This window comes from Erythranthe guttata, chromosome 11, assembly GCF_056151865.1.
Source record: "Erythranthe guttata isolate IM_541 chromosome 11, IM_541, whole genome shotgun sequence".
NCBI classification, from domain to species: Eukaryota; Viridiplantae; Streptophyta; class Magnoliopsida; order Lamiales; family Phrymaceae; genus Erythranthe; species Erythranthe guttata.
Genome location: NC_142543.1, coordinates 17443011 through 17467281, shown reverse-complemented (window position 1 = coordinate 17467281; position 24271 = coordinate 17443011). Strand labels below are relative to the sequence as shown.

Below are 24271 nucleotides of genomic sequence, written 5' to 3'. Positions count from 1 at the left end.
ACAGATAATATGAAACAAAAGAAATTCTCAAAAGAGACAGATATTAATATATTATGGAACAGAGGAAGTATAATTGAAAAAAAATTGATTTTGTGTTATTTATTGCTGAATAATTTTTATTGCATAATGATAAATTGATAATACAATAACTTAATTATCACTATGCACGAATTTAGTGATTTCTTAATTAATTTTCAGAATCGTCCCGCAAGCGATGATCTAATGATTGGAGAGCTAGAGTACCCGTGTCAATTGACTCAATTTCGAAATTCACTTGCCAACAACGGTCACAACAGAGTCTCATAAAATTCCAAGAAAACACCAATAAAATAAACAATAATCATAAATAAATAAAAGACGAAATAAAAATCAATGCATCAAATTTCTACGTTTTTTTCGTGAATTTACAACCAAATAATTCATACAACTCATCTATCGTTTAATTCTTCGTAGATCCTATAACCAATCGCGACGAAGAGCTGCAACACAGACCCGCATATTCACCGATCGAAGGTGTCGTCGCGCTCGAAAATCTTCTATTGCAATTTAGTATTTTTTTTTATCAATATATACATAAATATGTATATTAATAAAAAAATGTTACCAAATTGCTATATTTTAATTTTTAATTTATATAATTCATCTGCTATCTCCAACTTCCCTCTTCAACAATTCCTGCAAGAAATCATTCCAAGCATCAATCGGGCCAGGCAAGCACCAATGCACACAGTCATTAGCAAATGACTGATTTGCCCCTTGTAAGTGGCCATATTTACTAGGATGGCCATCGGGTCTAAGCAGCATAGCCCTGGTGGCATCAAAAAGCCTAAACTTCCCTCCGGTTCTCCTCCCTACTTTCTGTGCAATTCTCAGCTCCTCCAGCTGTATCAAGTACATCTCCAGGCTGTAATCCGACAACTGGATCTCGTCCTTCCGGAAGGGGCGCGTGCGGACGCAGTCGCCGCCCTTGTCCCACGCGGCGCCCTCGAAGTGCGACGGCGCGTAGGAACGGAGGAAGGTGACGCCGGAGAATCCGGCGGCGTTGATGGCGCTGAAGGCGGTGCGGAAGGCGCGGCGGTAGCTGAAGTAGGAGGTGAGGTGGGGGAGGTTGGGGTCGGGGCAGTAGAGGCAGCCGGCGAGGCGGCCGTCGAGGTAGAAGTAGGTGGGGCGGAAGAACCAGTGGCCGGCGGAGATGATGAGGTAGTCGAAGGCGGCGATTCCGGTCTGCCAGTGGCGGTCGAATTCGTCGAGGTAGAGATTGAAAGGGCGTTTTTCGTCTTTTGGGTCTGTTTTTTCTGTTCTTACTAAATAGGGCGCCCAGAACATGGAAATATTGAAATCGTGGTCGCGGAATTCGTACCGTCGGTTTTGATCCAACGGATCAGATAAATCCACCGGAATTGCTACCTGATAATTTTAAAATTAAAAAATAAAATAATTGCAACGTTAATTATGATTAGAATCTATACTATGAGATTTAATACGTGATTAGAAGTGTAAATTAATTCCCATTATTATATTCTAAAATAAAAATAAGGAAAATTACGGCCACCCGTCATCAAAAACTCTTCTTGTTTGGGTAATTACAACCACCTCCCTCGGTTATTTACAGAATCAAATCGTATATTCAGTTCGGTAAACGATATAAAATATGGGCGTACCGAAATTTCTGTTCGATTTTACCGATTTAGCATGCCTAAATTTACCTGTGGATGGGTATTTTTGTAAAATAATAATGTAATTACCCAAACAGAAGAAGTGTTTTCGTAATTTTTCCTAAAATTAAAAATTGGAGTAATTGAAAATTTAGAAGTGAATACTTGTTCCCGGAATAGAAAATTTTGAACTGAAATGGGTGGAATTCGGATTTTCTTTTTTCTATGTTTTGATTTTTTTTCTAGAAAATTAAGGCCGAATAGGAAATCGAAAATCAAAATTGCTATACCAATTCGAATAACAAAAATAAACCAAAGAAAATATTGTTCGAAAAATAGGAAATTTTTTATATGGGAGGAATTTAGAAACTCGGTTTTAATTTCTACCCCTACATACAATGCATAAAAGGAAGGGTTATTACAAGTTTACAACCGCCATTCGAGATTTATGAAAAACCTCTCAATTTTTTTATAAATACATCCAATCCCGTAACTTATAAATTTATTACATTAACACCCTTTTGTAGGGAAGGTGTATGAAAGAAATTTACACATTGTAGTGGACTATATGTAATTTCTAGAACACGAAAGGTTTTTTTCGTAAATAGCCTTTACCTCAAGGAGGTGATTGTAATTTGCTTAAAAGGAATCCAATGGTTGATATATTAGTTTTTAATATCATCATCAAGAAAATTTTCCTTAATCAACAGGCTGACTTACATTGACTGCAAATTGCATCATCAATTTTTTTTGCAGGCACAAAAAAACTAGTTAATTCAGAATCATTAAAACCAGCAAATTAAAGAAATAAAAACAAAACTAATATATATGTATAGATATATGTATGTATATACTTACCCTTGACAAGAGACAAATCAAAGACTGCATGTGATTCCTAGCCACAGAATCACCAACAAAAGCAATTGATTTCCCCCTAACAAGCTCCAGAAACTGGGTCGGGTCGAAAACGGGCATTTCGCAATCATTGGGTTTCCACCTCCATTTCAAGAACCCTCTATCGGGTCTTCCAAATTTCAAACAATTTTGATGCTCTTGTATCGCGTTACATGTATCGTTCGTATAATACGGCCCATCGGGATCCGGGACCCACTCGCCCGAAAACAAATCGCATTGTTCGTCGTCCAAAATTCTCTCTCTAACCGCCCCCCTATCGCCCCCTCTGCTTACAATCTCTTGGTGAGACGACGACGACGACGACGACGACGAAGGAGAAGAGTATTTACGGGCGGGCTTTTTATGTTTTTGCCCTCCCTTTTCGTGCTTCTTTTTCTGCGGTGACTGATGATGTGGTGGCGGAGGCGGTTGTGGGACCACAGCCTCCGCCGCCACATCATCATCATTATCCCTGCTCTTGTCGACATTGCATTCAGCACCGTCGCCAGAGCAGGGGTCGGTGCTGGGGTTTTCGATAGGAGAAGTCTCTAAATGGGAGGTTGGCTCTTTAATTGAATTGTCTAAAGACCGTTTAATCGAATCGTCTAAAGAAGATTCGAACGTTTGCGAAGTTTCTTCCACGGAGAGTTTTTTCGTGGAATCTTTTATTGAAGGGTAATATAAAGGGATTGTTAGGAGAATCGTTAGGGCGACGAGCGGGGCGAGTTTCGATGTTCTTCGTCTCGGTTGTGGCTTTCCTATGGGGAGTTCCGAGGGTTGAAACTTCATTATTTTATATGATTTTCTTTCTACCAAGAAAAGGAAAAGGAAGAAGAGAAAAATGAAATTATTTGTGAAGAAAAAGATTTTTTTTGCTTGGATGAATGGTTAAAAAAATTCAATGGAGGGAAATATAAATTTGAAGTATTCATATATTTAGTAGTAATAAATAACTAATTAAATTGGGTAATGATGATGGTTAATCCTAGTTTAAAGGAAACTAATGATTTAATATGTGGTAAGGGGATTTCGGAAAAGATTTAGGTAAGCTATGGCTGTATTTCAACATCATCTCTTTGCCTGTCATATGTTTTTTAGTAAAAAAAAAATTCCATTTATATGCATGTGTATATATTAATGATTTTAATCATTTGTTTTCATTTATGAAAATTCATATTATTTTGGGTAAATTATAATTGAAAAGAAAAATGTTTATGGAAATCCAATTATTCTCACAAACTAATATATGATCTGTCAAAAAGTGACAGTTTGTTAAATGTCAAAATTATTATTTGTTTTTATTGACGAAAAATCATATTATTTAGAATAAATTATGATATACATCTTGAGAGGGTTGGTAACCATATGCATGTTTATACTTAGGTTATGTTTGGCTAAGCTTATTTTAAATAATTGATAAATTTTTACATATGATAAATTGTTTTAAGCAGCAAAAGGTTATGTTTGGCTAAGCTTATTTTAAATAATTGATAAACTTTTACGTATGATAAATTGTTTTAAGAGCTGCTGATAAGTTGTTATGTCTTATTTTTAGAATTATTTTTTAAGTGTTTGGATAATGAACTTATAATCTATTTTTACCATCTTAAATAAAAAGTTGTGGTATCGATACATTTAAAAAAAAATCTTATTTGCTCTCCAACCAACAACTTATATTTTTTTTGAATTTTTACGATTTTTTTCAGAACAAATTATCAAACACTTTGAAAAACTTATAAGCTCTTAAACATTTTATAAGTTCTTTTCAACAACTCATAAGCTCAGCCAAACACCCTCCAAGCTACATCAGGTGAAATATTTCGCGTCCATCTATACCATTCACACACACACCGGTATGTGTAGATCAACGATTATAATCTACCTAGTGTAGGATATAAATAACCACTATATACATAACAGTTGTGCAATACTTGTATATTTCATTATGAGTTTGGAACTTCAATAAATATGGAAGAAAAAAGGGGAAAAAAAATGGCGCCATTGATAATCCAACTATATTTGAAAATAAATTTGGTCACAAATTTATTAGAACATTATTTTCAAATAAAATATGTGTGAACTTGAGCATTTCTAAAGATTATTATAGTACATAATTTTTCAATAAGGAATACCAATACTTGTACTTACGTAATAATACATCATTATTAAACAACACATTGATAATTTGATGAAGAACAACCAATACTAGCTCAAAAATATTAGGATTCCACACGAAAGAGATCAAGAACTTCACCGGCATTTAAGTGCTTATAAAATCGAGCATTCCGAAGTTCTTCGAATTTGAACGGAGCAAAAAGACGAGGATTTTCTTTAGTCACTAATTGAGGGGGTGCCTCCACTAATCCTTCTTTCGGTCCTAAGAGAAACGTAGCTATCGAAATTCTGATTCCTTCTTGCTTGCAAACCACCCGATGCTTCACATTATAGAATCTTCCGTTGCTCCAAGCCTTCCAAAAAAAAAATAATAAAGAAAAAAAAATTGTATCTTTTGTAACGAGTAGTTCTAAAACAATTTCTCAAGCCTCGTTCGGCTGCCAAGATAAGATATTTGACTAAGGTCTCGTTCGGTCAAACACATATTGGACCTTACTTTTAATGTTTGGTCAGTCCAATAACTATTCGGACCGAACCCTAATCTTATTGCATCGGGAAATTGCATTTTAGACCTCCTCTAATCCAATTACACGATTGTGTTCACACACGATTTTGTAATCTTATCGTGACTAATCTAATCCTGCCAACCAAACGAGGCCTAAGGAGTTCCAATTATTCACTAGCCAAACAATATCAAACAAAGATCCAATCATGCATCTTATCAATTACAGCTATATCTTGCCAACCAAACGAGACTTTAACAAAAGGGTATCTAGAAATTAGGACCGACTTACCGTAGCAACATCTCCAAAATTGACAAGAATACCCCCTAGACGAGGCTCGACAGCAACGAATTCGCCCGACTTCCGCATTATCTCAAGGCCACCAAAATGCTCGTCGTCTTGCACTATTGTGAGAAATCCGTTATCCGTATGGAGTCTCAGCGCATCGGAGCCGATAGTTTCGGGTGCAAAAGGGTACTTATTAATCCTGAACTGGCTCGGCCACTTTTCGAAGGGAACATCATCTTTTAGGCCAACCCCTTCTCCTATTTTACGCGCGATATCCGTAATGAGTTCGTTCACTGCTTTCGAATATCTCGTAATCGTTTCCCTGATGGTGAGAAAATTATATAATTTAGTATTTACGAAAACCCCTTTGAACTTAGGCTAAATAACGAAAAACACTTTTACATATCTATAATAACCAAAATCCCCCTTTGATTAACTGTTGATCGAGTTTTTTAACGGAAAATGTCTACAGTCTATTATATATCTGTTAAATAGGTCAGAAATGAAAGAAAACATCTAAAACTGTTAAAATTGTGTAAAGTTGGTGTAAGACAGAAACAAATCTCAGGGTTTTTTGGTAATTACGGTAGGGATGTTTTTCATTATTTAGCGTAGGTTCACGTAGGTTTTCGTAATTTACTCTTAAATCATTCACAGCAACTAGAAAATGGATTAAATAAGAAATAAAGTTCGAACCTTTGGTGAGGAGTAGCTTCCAGCAGCGTACAAAATTCATCAACAGCTTGAGAGGAAGCAATGTCGTAGAGGCCCAAACCCTCGTGAATCGGGTTGATCCGACCCGGTTCAAGGTACCCACTTCCGGCAATCGCGTGCCCGTTACGCTGTTTGATCTCCAGCGGGAGGTCCAGCAGAGAAGATACAACTGCCTTCATCTCGCGCATCAGCGAAACGGGTAGGATCCTCTCGAAATTCACGACCCGGAAGCAACCCCATTCTTCACTGGCGTCGATCAGCTTCGGTAAGCTTCTCGGAAAATCTTGCAAATCGATCACCGGAATCTGTTCCGCCATTTTTTTTTTCTTCTTTCTGGTTTGCTCGTTAAGTGTTTGTGTAAATGCCTGAATGGCGGATTTAAGAAGGGGGGTGGGGGTGCACTTTTGGATTGTTGTGTGGAGACAGGTTTCCGGGTTTTAATCGGGTGTGCTTCTTATCGTGGGTACAACATGTTCCCCAGGCTTTCTATTTTTCTTTTAAATCATTTTCTGTTAAACTTTTTTGTCAAACTCAAAGTTAACAATTTGTTGAAGATGGTATGAGATAGAAAGAGAGTTTGGTATTTATTTACTAGAAAAAGTAGCTTTAGAGTTCTCATACGTTGTTTGTGTCGACATGTGTCGGTTTCTTGTTGGACCGTCTTTTCGTCGCTCTTCATTTCATATTTCCCAGGTAAATTACGGCCACCTCCTGAGAAGATGTCAAATTACGAGAAAAAAAAACCCTCGTGTTTGGATAATTACAACAATTCCCTCGACTCTGAATCTTCTTATACGTACACTTTTGCGGTGTCAAATTTAGTGGAATATTCTAGATTTTATGGAATACTCTCCATTTTGTACCAGTTTTATCTCATTCGAGCTCCACATTTTGAAACAAGATGATCATAAGATTTGTCTCTTGACTTGTAAATTTCAAATTTTGGTGCATCAAAAACTGCATTTTTACACAAAACGAGTACAAACTAGAAAATATTCCACGGAATCGAGAATATTATATTGAACACCATAATAGTGGACGTAAGAAGATTCATAGTTGTAGTTGAAGAGGGTGATTATAATTACTTAAACAAGAGATGTTTTTTGGTAATTTGACTTTAACTCACGGGGTGACCGTAATTGGTTATTAATGATTCGCTAGGATTCAGAGTGATGCATTTTCTTCATTAAAGCCAACTTTTCGTTTCTTTACGTTTCGATTTTTCAACAAGTCGACGTATGATGCTAAATGCACATGTAAAATTTATATGTATATACTGCAACATAATGTTGCTAACTGATGTCACATTGGTTCGCACAAAACAAGACATTTTATTAAGATTTGTAACAGAGTATGTATAATTCTTAAACTACATAGCTAAAGAATAGACACAGTAACAGCTTCGAAATATGTATATCACGATTCGACACGAAAGAGATCAAGGGCTTCACTGGCATTTAAGTCCTTATAAAACCTAGCGTTCCGATATTCTTCGAACCTGAACGGAGCAAAAAGACGAGGATTTTCTTTCGTCACTAATTCATTTGGTGCATCCACTAATCCTTCTCTTGGTCCTATTTGGAACGTAGCTATCGAAATTCTGATTCCTGGTTGCTTACACACCACTCGATGCTTCACGTTATAGAGAATTCCGTTGCTCCAAGCCTTCACAATTTAAAAGAGGAAACAAAAGTATGTGTTTATGAGTTGTTCTGAAATAAAAAATGTTATTAGGCTTCGTTTGGCTGCCAAGATAAGAATAATCAAGAAAAGAATGGCAATCTTAGAAGCCTTGTCTGTTTTGGGAGATTAGCCATGATTAATTAAACAGTTGGACTTTCTCTAATTGTTAATTTTATTAGCAAAACCACCCCCATACGATTCAATTTTTTTTAGCAAATTAACCCCTCAAAACTCACTTTTGAGGGGGTGTGCGGTTAAAAAGTGCATTAATAAGGGGGCTATTGGTAATATTTATAGCACACGGAGTTTTTTTGCAGTTCGATACTAAATGCAATAAACTCAAGATAATTATCGCATTATCTTGCTAATCAAACGCGGCATTTCACGAGAAGCGTCTAGAAATTAGATTCACTTACCGTAGCAATATCCCCGAAATTGACAAGAATAGCCCCCGGACAAGGCTCAACAGCAACAATTTCGCCCGATTTTCGCATTATTTCGAGGCCACTTAATTGCTCATCAGCCTGCAGTATGGTAACAAATCCGTTGTCCGTGTGGGTTTTTATCCCATCGGAGCCGATAGTTTCGGGGGCAAAAGGGTATTTGTTAATCCTTAATCGGCTGGGCCAACTTTCGAACGGAACTTCCTTTAGGCCCAGCCCTTGTCCTATTTTACGCCCGATATCGATAGTAAGTTCGTTTACTGCTTTAGCATATCTCGTAATCGTCTCCCTGATGGTGATAATTCTAAAATGTTAGTACAATAGAACCTCGATAAATTAATAACCTCGATTAAATAATATTTTCTCCCGGTCCCGACTTGGTGAAAACGTGTTAAATTATTAACTCAATAATTTAATAATTCGCTAAATTAATAGAATTTCCCTGATCCCAACTGTATTAATTTATAGAGGTTTAACTGTAATTAATTTAAATCATCATTAATACGACATAATCAACACCAGACTTTGAAGACGACAAAATTAGGGTTTATTGAATAGGATTTTCTAGTCGTTTTCTTCTCTGTTCTTTACGCGATGCGATAACTAGGATTTACTGAGTAGTCAAACTTTAAGACAACAAATGTATATATATATCTGCAGTACAAATGCCGAATAGTAGCTTGATCATTAATCATAGAAATCAAGAAGGCGTAAACAATAGGAAGATCTTACACGGAACGGTTGTCTAAGAACACAATTTTTGGATTGCAACAAAGACCTTTTCTTGCTTCTCAACATACATTATTCGTGTTTTCCGACCCGAATCTTCAAAATTGGGAGCTTGTGTAAGTTTAGAAAAAACAGTTGTTGTTAATTTCATATATGAAGATCCCAACTTGTATTTTCCTTTTCGATTAATACCAAATAAAATAGTTCAATTTGATCACACACAAGTGACAAGATTAAACCAGTAAAACAAAACCTTAAAATTAAGAATTAAAACCTTAAAACCTCCGAATCTTAAGATATTATTTGCCAGCAGAAGTGAAGCCAAACACAATCTTGATTCATCGCAAAATCAAAAATCAAAAGCTACAGTAATAATAGCAACTAGAAATAGCTTAATTATTCAAAAATAAAATAAAAAATAAAAAAAAGTTCGAACCTTTGGTGAGGAGTAGCAGCTAACTGAGTACAGAATTCATCGACAGCCTGAGAGGAAGCAATGTCATAGAAACCCAAACCCTCGTGAATCGGGTTGACCCCACCCGACAATTTGTGCCCGCTTCCCGCAACTGCGTCGACGTTACGCCGTTTGATCTCTAACGGCAGCTCCATGAGAGAAGATACGACTGCCTTCATCTCGTGCATCAGCGAAACGGGTAGGATCCTCTCGAAATTCACGATCCGGAAGCATCCCCATTCTTTACTGGCCTCGACCAGCTTCGGTAAGCTTCTCGGAAAATCCTGCAAATCGATCACCGGAATCTCTTCCACCATTTTTTTTTTCTGGTTTTGCTCGTTAAGTGTTTGTGTTAATGCCTGAATGGCGGATTTAAGAAGTGGGTGCACTTTTGGATTGTTGTGGCGGTGTTGAATCGAGTGTTGCTTTTCTCCTTTTCTTCTTCGGCGGCTACATGTGCGTTGACTAGTACTTTGACCAACATTATATATTATTTTTTAGGGGAAACTACAGATAAATCCCTAATCCAAAACTTGAAACACAGATCAGTCCCTAGGTAGTTTCCCCAAGCAATTCAGTCCCTACTCACGCGCCTAACATGCAGATCAGTCCCTAATAAAATGTGCAAATACTAAAATACCCTTTACTTTATACTAATTTTACATAACTTCTTTTCAACTTCCAACGCGCCGTTTGTGTTACACGCTCTTTGCCCGTTACATTTCAAAAATCAAACAACAAAAAAGAAGCTAAAAAGGCGCAGAAAAAAACCACCGTTCAGTTATACCCATTTTCAGACCAAGAAGAAACGCAACAGAGAAACGAAGAACAGAGAAACAACAAAGAAGGAAGAAATTACGAAGCACGAAGAATCAACAAACCGCAGAAAAATAGTATAAAGCGAACGGAAAAATAGAAATAAACAAACCCATTTATAAACAATGGTGAAGCAGGGCAAACAACAAGGTTTGATTTTTTATTTTTTTTTCATTTTCTTGGAAACAGACCCATTTGGGTGTTGCTTAAGCAGGGCAAAAAGGTTTATTTGTTATAGAATTGCATGATTTTGAACATATCCACTCATGGGTATTATGCCTCGACTTTATTCGGTGTTTCCCCTAATCATTAAATCGGTTCCAATATTTGTTGTTCTGTTGTTTGGGTTTGCAAAGATCATTTATTTGTTGTCGAATTTCATGATTTTGTAACAGTTTTCTCATGGGTATTATTCTTCGGTGACATTAGCATGTCCCCAAAGCATTTTGAGTCCTAACAAGGGTTTCATATAGGATATGGGAAAGAGGCTTATTGTATTTTTCGTACTGGTTCTATAGTATGTGTCATGCGCAGTAATGGTATTAATAGTGCATTTAGATGGTATAATCTTTGATGGTTCTGTAGCATGTGTCATATGCCACAATACTGTTACTAGTGCCTTTGAATGGTATTACTAGTGACTTCGGATGGTATTGACATGTGGTACTAGAAGTATAATGTTTGATTGTCCTGTAGTATAAGTCATATGCCATAATAGTATTACTAGTGCCTTTGAATGGTATTACTAGTAACTTCGGATGGTATTGACATGTGGAACTTTATAGTACGTTGTATTTGTTATAATTGTATTTGTTATAATTGTATTTGTTTTATGTGTATGTAATTGCAGGAATTGTTGTAAAAGAAGAAGGCAGCAAGCTATCAATAGGCTGCAGGTGCTCACCGATCGCCTTTCAAACAACTATGGAAGGTGTGAAAAAAGTGATGAAGAAACAACATCATGAAGTACTGAAGAAAAATCCCTTCTATCACTACATGGACATGCCTAAAATAAACCACAGCTTCCATAGGGTTGTGTCTCTCATGCAAGCGTACAATCCAGAAGATCGGGCCTTCTGGTTTGGGGGAAATACTATACGCTTGGAATTCACTCCGCAGCAATTATCTATCGTATTAGGGCTGCAGTACAAAGGCGTACCGGTGGATGTGAATATGGATGGCAGAGACACTGATTTCATCACACGTATTTTTTATGGTAAGTTATCTTTAATGACGAGGCCATATATTGGTTATAAACTGGAGGCCTATGCAGTTATGACCGATCAACAATCTGTTGAAGATTTCAGCAGATTGTACACTATTTATCTGTTTAATACTATTCTACTGCCAAAGGGGAACAAAACGTTAGAAAGGTGGGTTTATCCGCATGTAGAAGATTTGGAGGTTTTAGGGTCTTTTGCATGGGGAAAGTTGGTGTATGATATTCTTGTTGAGAATATGGAAGGGTATCTGAAGGGGGGGTTGAAGTATTTTGATGGATGCACTATCGGCTTATTGGTAAGTGATATCTAATAGTGAATATATATTATGTTATATTGAATATACCAATTAATATTGATTCCAAAATACGCAGGCATGGGTGCATGAAAGGATCACGTTACTAGGGGTTAGCACCAGTGTTTACAAATTTCCCCGGTTCTTCCGGTGGCAAGACAGCAAAATCCCAATCGATGAAGAAGCAGCTAGGTTGTTTTTTGATCAGATAAAACAAGTGCAGGTAACACTTTGAGTTACAAAATATATAATGTATTAGGTATTTGCTAACAATTTTTTTACGTTTATTAGGTTATACCATTTTCTGTGTACCCGAAAGAGAAAGCGTTGCTTTCTCCGGTTTTGGAAGTAATTTCTGGTCCAGTTGTTGGAATTAGTGCTGACAGATTTGTTGAAATAAGTTCTGAGAGTAGTGAAGATGAGATTGGAGACGTGGAAGCAACACCTGTAAGTCATTAATACAATATACCCTAAAATTCATACTTCCATTCACATTGGAACATACTATATGTCAACTAATATAATACTATTGTATAACATGTTTCGTACTATTGTTTTTTTTAGTTGCAGCATAAGAAGAATAACTTAAAAAGGAAGAGGGGGAATGTAACATAAGAAAAAAATAAAGAAAAAAAAATGCAGAGTAAGAGAAAGAAAGAAAAGGAGATAGAGAAAGAGAAGGAGATAGAGATAGAGAAAGAGCAGGAGAAAGAGAAGGAGAAAGAGAAGGAGAAAGAGAAAGAGAAAGAGACAGAGAGAGTGAATGAGAGAGAGAATGAGAGAGAGACAGAAAAAGAGAGAGAGACAGAGACAGAGAAAGAGATAGAGATAGAGGCAGAGATAGAGATAGAGGAAAGGGAAAATGAAGGAGAAAAAAATGAAGTAGAGGGGATGGAAGGTGAAGGAGACGAAAGTCAAAGTCAAAGTCAAAGGCCAAAGTTCCACGCGTGCGAGGACGAGGACGAGGACGTGGCCGTAAACAAGTTCCTGTGTCCAAGGTTTCGGTTTCAGTCCCTGGGATCAAGGTATTTTTATCTAATATTAGTATTACATTATTATTATTTTTTGTCATAATTGGTGTGATTTATTCGTTATATAGAATGCCGATTATTACCGGGGAAGAAAGGACCACGTACGTCGTGACCAAATATCCGAAGAAGATAGGATATTGTTGGATCAGTTCTTGGAAAGTGTTGATTTAGGGTAAGAGCACAACCACCTTGATAGTACACGTTAATGTCTTTAATGGTATATGTCAAGTGAATGCATAGTACATGTTGACTGCATGTTATAGTATGTAGTAACTTTGTACATAGTATAAGTTTACTTATCCAATGGTACATGTTGACTGCATGTTATAGTATGTGGTAACTTTGTACATAGTATAAGTTTACTTATCCAATAGTACATGTTTACTGCATGTTATAGTATGTAGTAACTTTGTACATAGTATAAGTCTACTTATCCAATAGTATATGTTCACTGCATGTTATAGTATGTAGCAACTTTGTACATAGTACAAGTTTACTTATCCAATAGTACGTGGTTATGTCTTACATTACAATGTTTATCTAATATTCTCTATTATGTTCCGTAGCAAGAGTTACTGTCGCGACCTCGGGTGGACGTAGAACGAATGAGCGATGCCAAGTTTGATCGTCTTCTCAATGATTTTACTATTTTTGGAACGATGGCTTTTGACAAGCTAAACACAGCAAATATCTTCAGTAAAAAGTTTGTCATGATACCTCTCAATTCCAGTGAACACTGGTTCCTGCTTGTTCTGATAAAAGTTTGTAGACTAATATAATATTTTATTTTCGTAGGCCTCGTTTTACAGCAAGGTGATTGAAAGAAGGTCTGGGTTGGAGATAGAATCGGAAGCTAAATGGGTTCATGGATGCAGGCAGCAGGATGGGAACCTTGATTGCGGCTTGTTTGTCTGCATGTGGGCATATTGTCATGCTGTAGACAGTGAAGATATTTGGTTTAAGGCAAAAACTTGCGATATCAAAACACTTCGCCCAAAACTAGCAGCTATCTTTCTGAGGCATCGGGGAGTAGAAGTGGAAGCTAAATATGAAATAGATCTGGCGTTATTGTGAAAAACCTGGGAGTGGAAGTGGTTTGGGGTTTTTGTGTTTTTTTGTAATTAATTAATGAACAGGTGAATGTGTTTTTACGCCATAAACAATCTGTCCTTTTGTTGTAGAGCTAATAATACTATTGATTAGCTCTACTCGTACTTTTTCATTGTATACATTGTACTATATGTTTCGATGAAATGTACTTGCCTTTTGAACACATGGTACTATAAGTACGGGAGATGCATAAATTATGTTTTAGATGATTATTTTAAGGTAGGTGAGCATTATTGTTGCGTTTGGAATACAAGATCCCATAAATATGTTGAATTTCATATACTATACAATATATTCATACAAGTCTACAATGCTCAAGTGTAAAACTAATACTTTCCTCAATTCTTACCATAGTCGATGTTGATCTACTCCCACATTGTCTCCATTCATTCTTAATAGTCTAAAACTGAAGAGTTGTGTCTTAAAATGCGATCATATGGATGCATTGGCCCGACAATAATATATAGAGTGTAAAAATACTATATGAATGCAAACATATACTTTATCAGTGAACAAATCGTACTATAGTCACGACTCACTTGTACTTTACCAGCTTATACATTATACTTAATTGGTGAACAAAGCGTACTATATTTTTTGATGAATTGAATTGTGCCAATTTCATCGACGTTTTAATGATCAATAAGTACGGGAGATGCATAAATTATGTTTTAAATGATTATTTTAAGGTAGGTGAGCATTATTTTTGCGTTTGGAATACAAGATCCCATAAATATGTTGAATTTCATACATGATACTCATATACTATACAAGATATTCATACAAGTCTACATTGCTCAAGTGTAAAACTAATACTTTCCTCAATTCTTACCATAGTCGATGTTGATCTACTCCCACATTGTCTCCATTCATTCTTAATAGTCTAAAACTGAAGAGTTGTGTCTTAAAATGCGATCATATGGATGCATTGGCCCGACAATAATATATAGAGTGTAAAAATACTATATGAATGGCAAACATATACTTTATCAGTGAACAAATCGTACTATAGTCACGACTCACTTGTACTTTACCAGCTTATACATTATACTTAATTGGTGAACAAAACGTACTATATTCACGAATAACCCGAACTTTACCAGCTTATACATTGCACTCTTATGTTCACTAATTAAACAACAGTACATAGGTTTTACATAGCATGTAGACTGCAAATATTACTAGATTCAACACTATCAAACTATGAACTACTCCACCTTCAGAATTACAATTCTTCACTTCACTTTCTTGATGGACTTGGTTCATCGACGCACTTGTAGCTTCATTTTCTTCACGATTTGAGTTGGAAAAAGTTTGCCCAACTTCAAATGGTTCACACCAATGGGAGTAGCCATGGTGTGGGCAACAGTAAAATAACCTTCCAGGATTCGAAATAGTTTCTGAAACCATGATTATTGTTTTCTTCCCACAATCAAGACGCTTGCATTTCCCTTTTTTGTATTTTAACCCACTCATTTGAGTGGTGCTACTCGAAGAAGCCATGAATTAGAAACAAATGAGCCTATGTGTCATTTATGGTCATATTATGACTTGACTAGTTCTGACAATAAGCAACGGCTATATTATAAGCAACGGCTATATTGTAACGGTCATAAATTGAGTAAGTCATACCATCCTATCTCATAGATAATACCATGTGTAAATAAAAATAGTACCATTAGACTGAAAATGATAAACCATCAATGAACAGAGTACCTAATACATAGTACAAACTACAAATAGCAAAAACATAGTGCAAATTGAAACATAGTACAAAGTTCAAATCAACATAGTACAAATCACATAATAATAAAGTACAAACAGCCAGTTTTCATTCACTTCAATCACTTGAATAACATAATGGGCAATCATGTAAGCTCTCCTCCATCTTGTCCTCCCTGATGAAAAACATAAAATTTACATTAGAAACAAAACTAGTTAGTTTAAGTAACACAAATGCAGACAATATTTACATTAAAAAAAAAATTGCTAGTCAGATTGGTTGTGTGCAAGTACGACGATTGTGTCCAGGCTTCCCACACCGAGTACACTTCAGTTTACGAGTTTGCACTTGTGAAGGAATTCTTTTTGTCTTTCTACGTCCCGGTCGAGTTCTCGAATCAGGTGCATTAACAAAGACATCGGGCGGAGCATTACACGCATCGTACAAGTCAAAGTCCTCATCAAACGAGGGAATTGGGTTAATCGTGAATTGATATACCTGTTTGTACGTATCAATATGAAAGCATGGATCAACAAACTCATATACAGAGTATCCTTTTGACTCCAAACATGCACATGCATGTTTGCATGGAAGTTTCTCTAATTGCCATGCTTTACAAGAACAAGTCTTGTGCTGCAAGTCAACCTTATACGACTTGTCCTCATCATAGACCTCAAAAGCGGTACTACTTGATCTACAATATTTTAAGGAACGAGAGGACATATGATTGATTGTTAATCTCTTTAGAATTTTCTTGCACAATATGCCAGTCATTGCCAAACTTTTTCCTTGTCGTTTAACTAGCATCTCCATTATTTTGATCCGTATGTGATCAATCATGGATGGAACAGGCAAAGATCGGGCATCTTTAACCCAACCATTCCAATTTTCTGCCTGATTATTGTTCACGATTCCCCATCTTTCTCCAGAAAAATAGGCATTGGCCCAATGATTTGGATCAGAATTCGAAATAAATGATGCCGCGAGAGGCATAGATTGCACTATACGAGAAATAGTTGCATCGAACTCCTGCCGAGTAGGAGCATATGCAGCATTATGTAAAACACTCGCCCAATATGACTTGTTGTGCAATGGGTACTTCCTCAGGACCTATATTATTTTGAAACATGTTATACAAATGTATGAAACATGCTATACAAATGTATGAAACATGCTATACAAATGTATGAAACATGTTATACAAAAGTATGACACATGTTACACAAATGTATGAAACATGTTATACAAAAGTATGAAACATGTTATACAAAAGTATGACATGAGGTGACAAATGGTACGTTCCAATTTGCATATTAAAGAGAATCAAAATACCTGAGTTCTAAAGTTATCCACCAAGTGTCGCAAACAATATGCATGGTGGCTACTAGGAAATACCAACGGGACGGCTTTAAGAAGCCCCGAATGACGATCAGAGAAAATGGTAAAAGATCTATTGTCATTGTGAAGATCTAGAATTTGTTTCAGTTTAATGCAAAACCACTCCCAGTTTTTATCATTCTCAGCATCAACAACTGCGTATGCCAATGTATATAAGGAATCATTTGGATCCTTGCACACAGCAGAAAGCAAGCATCCTTTGTACTTATTTTTAATGTGAGTCCCATCCAAACATATCATCGGCCTACACCGATGAAAGCCGGAAATAGAACCCCCAAAACTAATAAATATTCGAATAAACTTTTGAGTAGCAGGTTCAATCTCATACTCTGCCATGCTACCAGGTTTATGCATTTTTAATGCACGACAATAGCGTCTCAGTTTATCATAACATGTCGTCTCATCACCATGGATATCACGCATTGCTTTTTCTTTACCCCTCCATGCTGTGTAGTACTGAAGCTCCAGACCATAATCGTCTCGGATATCTTCTAACATACCACATGGTGTGTAAGCTGGTTGCGTTCTCAATTTTCGTTTCATAATTTGGGCAATCCATGTAGCATCGGCTTTAGGATGACCCCTTGTACGAAGAGTAACATCACCACAAGTGTGCTCAAGATTGCACTTGCGAATGCTAAATAACTTATCCGACTTGTACAATGATGCATAAACCCTCCATTTGCAGTTTTCGTCAATGCATACTGCTATGATCTTTTGTTGATCATTTTTCATGTACTTAAATGATCGATTATTAGCAATAGAATAGTTTTTCAGCATATGCCGAAAATCATCAGGATCTTTAAAAAACTGATTCTCCCCACGGATGCAATGTCTCCATGCATCAATTGAATTTCCAAGCGGATTACCCTCGATTTCCATCGACTGATCGCCGCTTTTGGTTTAAAAAAAATTTTAAAAATGGATTACAATAGAGTGGAATCCAAATAACAATGTACATGAAAATATCATAACAATGCACTGGTTCCATACTATCTTCTCCATTATATAATACTAAGTTTTCCCACAAATAGTACCAAGTTTACCTATCACCCATACTATTCAGATGAAGGTTGCGTACTATATTCCCCATTATATGATACTATGTTTTCCCACCAACAGTACCAAATTTACCTATCACCCATACTATTCAGATGAAGGTTACGTACTATCTTCCTCATTATATGATACTATGTTTTCCAACCAGCAGTACCAAATTTACCTGAAAGAATTTATGGTCCCGAATTCGTATTATACAGAGATGTTATCTAAAATGTTATGACACTTGAGACAACATGCAGCGGAAATATAAAGATTAAAAGACAAACACTCAGAAGTAAAAATGTTCACAAGTAAAGACTTGTGAACTTGCCCTTTACAGGACGGAAAAATATATTAAAAACAGTATTCTAAGAATACAAACAGAAGAGGTGCGAAAACTTCTTCCTTATGAATGAATCTTTTTCAAGACCATTCTTACAATCAAATCTAGATACTAAAAGAAAAATATTAAAAATTCTAGATTTCAAAGAATGTACTCATAATGAGTACGTACAACAGATCCTAGAAAACACACTAAAATTCTCGAGATTAAAACTTCAGCTCTATTTTGGTTTCCTCGAAATCTGTATCAATCTTGAGTCTTGAGTTTGGTATTTATAGACTTGCCAAGCTTCCACTCCTCAGCCCATGATCTGCAAGAAAACCAACCACAAGAGCACTCAAGATAATGGGTTAGTGGGTTAGTTATGAAGTTAGAATAAAACCCACAATTAAACCCACTAATCACTACTTAGCCCACTAAGTCATAACACTTAGGCCACTAAGTAATAACTAAAATTTAGTTTGAAAGTAAGAGAGTTAAAAACACTTTATAACAACGTGTTTCAAACTCCCCCTTTTTAACTTTCTGATCAAAACTAAATTTTAGCTAGAACTCCCCCTGAATTTGAAAATACCAAAAATAATATAGAAAGATCAATTCAAAACAAATTCAGCAAGATAGTCCAACAAAAAATAACCAAAGTGCAGTCCTAATTAAAGGTTCAGGGGAAAATAAAAAAACAGAACAAAATCAACATATTGTTCATGAAAACATTTAAAGTAGAATCTCCAAAGTCTCCTCAGTATCAGCTGCTGCTCCTCCATCACTAGATCCACTGCTTTCTTCTGCTCCTTGAGCTTCACCCTCTTTCTGTGCTTCCTCTTCATTAAACCCTTGCTCTCTGCCTCTAGCATCCAAAGGGTGAGATGTTCCTGCTTCAGCTTCATGACCTTTTTCTCCCCCTTTTTGATCAGAAAGAGCCTTCTGAATCATCTCCACCATGGACTGATGGTAGGTAAGCTGAGCTAGAGAGTGAGTAAGCTGTTGCAACAGAAGATCTCTAGGGACAGACACAAGAAGGTTAGAAGTGTTGTCAACATGAGGAGCAACACCTTCAGCACCAGTATTATTTTGACCTGATTCACTTGAGAGAAAATTATCTCCATTCCAGGGAAGATCTTGGACATGAGGAGCTCTTAGAAAATTTTGAGAAACAATGATCATGCCTTGTGGAGTGTGAAGATATTCTGAGTCATCTTGGCCCAAGTTTTGAGAGAGTAAGATGGAATAGATGAGAGAAGGATAGGGAAGGTGAGTGGAGGGTGAAATTTTCTGGGCAAGATGACCAATAGTATCAAAAAACAGTTTGCCAAAATCCACTGGTAATCCCATCCCCAATTTGTACATGAGTACAGTATGAGGTTTAGTTACCACAGAGACATTTTTGGATGGAATCCAATTCACCACTGTGAGTCTAAATAAGACAGAGTAAAAAGCAGTGAGTTGAGACACTTGGAATTTTCTTGGGTGTGCAGGCCAACTTTTTAAACGGTTTCCAGAAATAACTTTGCAAATCTCAGTAAAATCACCATAATTATCCTCATCAATCACAGTAGGAGTTTGTAAATGAGAGTTGATAATTTTGGGAGAAAAAGAAAAGATGGAATTGCGCACAAAAACTTTGCCAAAGTTTGGAGAATTTTTCTTTAAAAAAGAAGTTTGCAAATTGGCATAAAATTCCTTCACAACCATGGGATCATAAGAGCAGGCAGTCTCAACTAGGTTAAGGATTTTTCTTTGGTGAAGAAAAGCAGTTATCCTATGCCTATCAAATTCTTCCTTAGAAATTTTCTTTTCTTCAATGAATTGACAATTCATGACTTGAGGACTCAACAGTGAATCAGATTCAAAATAAAAATTTGGACTGAAGGCATTGGTTACCTCAAAAGGGGTTGACAAATTCTTCCCATCCAAGTCTGGTTCTTCGTCTTCTGAGGATTCATCATCTTCTGAATCTTCAAGCTCATCAGGGACGTATGCTGGTTCAGGTGATGCAGCAGGTGGGGCAACACCTTCTTCCTGCTGAGAAGAGTCTTCAGAGGATTCACTGTCAGAATCAGAGGAGGGCAAATTTTTGCGAAAAGCAGCTAGAGGAACCTCCCAACTATCATCACTTTTCTCTGGTTCTTCAGCCTGAGGAGGAGATGTATCTGCTTGAACTGCTGCTTCTGCCAGGGTTTCCAGAGGATCTCCATGAGGTGCTGATGGAGTTTCTTCAGTAGTAGTGAAGTCTTGAGCATCCACAGATGGAATGGCAACATGCTCTGCAGATGACATTCCAGAAAAATCAGGCATCTCTTCATCCTGATAAGGGGCAGCATCCTCAGCAGCATTCTGAGGAACATTTGCTGAGACAGTAAGTGCAGCAGCATCTTCTGGAGCATGTGCAGTAACATCTTCAGAGACAGGCTGTTGAGAGGCTGCTGCTGCCATGCTAGACTGAGATGACTCCCCCTGAGTTGACACTGGGGGAGATGAATCCTTTGATGATGACTCAGAGGAGCTGGAGGATGGAGGTTGAGCCTCTGGTGCTGCAAAGTTAGGGTCTCCTTCTTCATCATCAGTTTCTTCATCCACCAAATGAAGACCTCTTGGTGGATTTGGCCTAACATGAGTACGGCCACCTCTGCCTTCTCTTCTTCCACCTCTGCTTCCTCTCCGGGGAGAGTTTTCTCCTCTCCGGCGTTGTGGCACCGCAGTATTCAGATCTGGGAAAGGGTTCGTGCGCTTGGACCGGCGCGTTGGAAACCTTCCGGCGGTGGAAGAGGGACCCACAAAATCAAAATTGTCTGGGTCAATCGGGTTCAGCTCATCTCCGGGCTCAATGTAGCTGATTGGTACAGCTTCAAAGTTGATTGGATGAACGATGATGGCCAGATTTGGGTCTGCTGGTACAGGTGCTGCAGCATCGTTGTGGACATCACCATCGGCGGCTGGAGGAGGATTTCTAGGTGGGGATGCCATGATACAGTAGATAAAGGAAAATAGCTTCTTTGTGCTTTTAATTTTTGAGTGTGATTTTTTTGAGAGAATAAGCACGAAATTTATAAGCCCTAATTTTGCTGAAGAAAGAAAGAAAAATTGAAGTGGAGAAGGTGAAGAAGTGGTGTGCGTTTTTCTTGGGGAGAGTGTGATTAAGGAGAATAATATTTCCTTGGCAGTTTAAAGAAGAACCGTGACACATGGCACAATAAGGAGTGGACTTAGTGGAAAATAAGGAATTAACCCATGTACCCATGACCCATATAAATAGGGATAATTCAAAAAAATAAAAAAATAAAAACCGTAGCACTCATGAAATATTCACATAAATGAAAACAATATATTTATTAATGATTAATAGTGAGAAAAAATTTGCTGACATGCATGATATTATATATGTATGTATATATATATATATATATATATATATATATATATATATATATATATATATATATATATATATATATTTTTAATAATATATATAAACTCTTATTTTCAAGTCAAACAATTCACATGGAACATGATCAAGTGTTCAGTTTGAAGGTTCCTCAATTACTAAGATATGACTATCAAAATAGAGGAGTTTGACTTGTGTGAGTGTAATTATTGTCTAAATGTTTACATGAAGCATGATCACGTTTCAAGGTGAAAGACTTCCAGTTACTAATTTAGAAAATAATACATCACAGTGAAGTCATTATTTAATGAAGCTAATGCTTCAATAAATTATGTTGCAGCTTAAGATATTTGATGAGGTGCTGCAACACATTTCAGGACATGTTTATTGAGTACACATCCCGAGAGATTTTCTGAGTTTAGAGAACCTCTCATAATCTAATGCCTTTGTAAAGATGTCAGCCAGCTGATCTTCTGTAGGAATGTACTTTAAGCACAATATATTTTTCTCAACTATATCACGAATAAAATGATGTTTAATATCTATGTGTTTAGTTCGTGAGTGTTGAACAGGATTTTTTGAAATGTCAATAGCACTTGAATTATCACAATATATGGTCAGGGTATCACTGGTCAATCCATAATCTCCCAACATTTGTTTCATCCAAATTAGTTGACCACAACATCCTCCAGCAGCTACATATTCTGATTCAGCTGTTGAAAGAGATACACAATTTTGTTTTCTACTAAACCAAGAAACTAGATTATTCCCCAAAAAGAAACATGCACCTGAGGTGCTTTTTCTGTCACTAATATCCCCAGCCCAATCAGAATCACTAAAACCTATCAAATTTGTATTAGTGTCTTTGAAAAACTGAATCCCTAAGTCTAATGTACCTGCAACATACCTAATAATCCTCTTCACAGCTTTAAGATGAGTGACTTTGGGATTAGCTTGATACCTGACACACACACAAACACTAAACATAATGTCAGGCCTGCTTGCTGTTAGATACAGAAGGCTTCCAATCATGCTTCTGTAGAGAGTGATGTCGACATCTTCTGCAACATCATCTTTAGACAGTTTTTGGCTGGAACCCATTGGAGTTTTCATGTGCTTGGCTGATTCCAACTCAAACCTTTTGACCAGATTGAGAGCATACTTCTTTTGATTCACAAAGATTCCTTCACCTGTCTGTTTGATTTGGAGTCCTAAGAAGTAATTTAACTCCCCTACCATGCTCATTTCAAAAGTGTGAGACATAGAATCTACAAAAGACTGCAAAAGGTTAGCACAAGTAGAGCCAAAAACAATGTCATCAACATATATCTGAACAATGATGATATGATTATTAGTTCTTCTAACAAACAAGGTTCTGTCTGCCTCCCCTCTATTGAACTGTATTTCAAGTAAGAAGTCAGTGAGTCTTTGATACCAGGCTCTAGGAGCTTGTTTAAGACCATACAGTGCCTTCTTAAGCTTGAAAACATGATTAGGTTTGGCAGAATCTTCAAAACCTTTTGGCTGTTCTACATATGCTTCTTCATTTAAAACCCCATTCAGAAATGCACTTTTGATATCCATCTGATACAGTTTGATTTTAAGAAAGCAGGCTATAGCAAGAAGTAATCTAATAGATTCAATTCTAGCTACTGGAGCAAAAGTCTCATCAAAGTCTATACCCTCAATTTGAGTGTATCCTTGTGCTACTAGCCTAGCCTTATTTCTAACAACAGTACCTTTTTCATCAGTTTTGTTTTTGAAGATCCACTTAGTTCCTATCACATTTACATGGCTTGGTCTGGGAACTAAGTACCAAACATCATTCCTGATGAATTGATTCAACTCTTCATGCATTGCATTGACCCAGAATTCATCCTTCAGAGCTTCTGCAATATTCCTTGGTTCCACTGAAGACACAAAACAAGTGGTTCCAGTTAGTGCACATTCAGAAGATAAATTTGCAAATCTTACCATATCTCTGTAGTTTACTCTCTCTTTTCTTCTGGTCCTTATTCCATCAAAGATATCTCCCACTACTTGAGTAGATGGGTGATTTTTCTGGATTCTGCTTGATGGTTCCTTTCTGCAGACATCAAAGGTTGGCTGCATTTCAGTCTCTGTAGGATGTGCTGAGTCAGATGTGGTGACACTTGGCTCAACACCTTCTTCTCTTAAAACTGGACTGTTTGTGTCTGGGCTATTTGTGGTAGAAGTGTCTTCTTCTGTTGTTTCTCTTTCAGCAATTAAGTCATCAACTTCATCTTCAGCTGTTTTACTGCGGAGATCAGCAAAGTCATCAAATACCACATTTACAGATTCAATAATGGTTCGAGTTCTTAGATTATATACTCTATAAGCATGACTGTTATTAGAGTATCCCATAAATAAACTCAAATCACTTTTTGAATCAAATTTAGCTAGATGATCTCTA

General features: G+C 36.8%; 4 protein-coding genes across 5 annotated transcripts; all 4 read right to left on the bottom strand.

Moving 5' to 3' along the window:
* Positions 1-352: 352 nt before the first annotated feature.
* On the bottom strand, positions 353-3475 carry LOC105955763 (protein trichome birefringence-like 19). Its single transcript, XM_012979557.2, has 2 exons — positions 2514-3475; positions 353-1407 (listed from the first exon to the last, which is right to left on the bottom strand). The coding sequence occupies exons 1-2, from the start codon at positions 3336-3338 to the stop codon at positions 640-642; spliced, it is 1593 nt and encodes a 530-aa protein (XP_012835011.1). The 5' UTR covers positions 3339-3475; the 3' UTR covers positions 353-639.
* A 1092-nt stretch (positions 3476-4567) lies between these two features.
* On the bottom strand, positions 4568-6779 carry LOC105955807 (2-oxoglutarate-dependent dioxygenase DAO). 2 transcript variants are annotated; one of them, XR_016034323.1, is made up of 4 exons: positions 6152-6779; positions 5459-5777; positions 4682-5017; positions 4568-4629 (listed from the first exon to the last, which is right to left on the bottom strand). XR_016034323.1 is itself a non-coding variant. In XM_012979604.2 (3 exons), the coding sequence occupies exons 1-3, from the start codon at positions 6484-6486 to the stop codon at positions 4769-4771; spliced, it is 903 nt and encodes a 300-aa protein (XP_012835058.1). In that variant the 5' UTR covers positions 6487-6779; the 3' UTR covers positions 4568-4768. The 2 variants fall into 2 exon arrangements, 1 of the variants encoding a protein (XP_012835058.1); XM_012979604.2 differs by having other exon boundaries at positions 4568-5017.
* Positions 6780-7480: 701 nt separating this feature from the next.
* LOC105955808 (2-oxoglutarate-dependent dioxygenase DAO) lies at positions 7481-9924 on the bottom strand. Its single transcript, XM_012979605.2, has 3 exons — positions 9461-9924; positions 8269-8584; positions 7481-7834 (listed from the first exon to the last, which is right to left on the bottom strand). The coding sequence occupies exons 1-3, from the start codon at positions 9793-9795 to the stop codon at positions 7586-7588; spliced, it is 900 nt and encodes a 299-aa protein (XP_012835059.1). The 5' UTR covers positions 9796-9924; the 3' UTR covers positions 7481-7585.
* A 5704-nt stretch (positions 9925-15628) lies between these two features.
* On the bottom strand, positions 15629-17618 carry LOC148767120 (uncharacterized). The gene is made up of 4 exons (XM_088825965.1): positions 17006-17618; positions 15967-16783; positions 15773-15848; positions 15629-15683 (listed from the first exon to the last, which is right to left on the bottom strand). The coding sequence occupies exons 1-4, from the start codon at positions 17612-17614 to the stop codon at positions 15629-15631; spliced, it is 1557 nt and encodes a 518-aa protein (XP_088682091.1). The 5' UTR covers positions 17615-17618.
* Positions 17619-24271: the final 6653 nt, after the last annotated feature.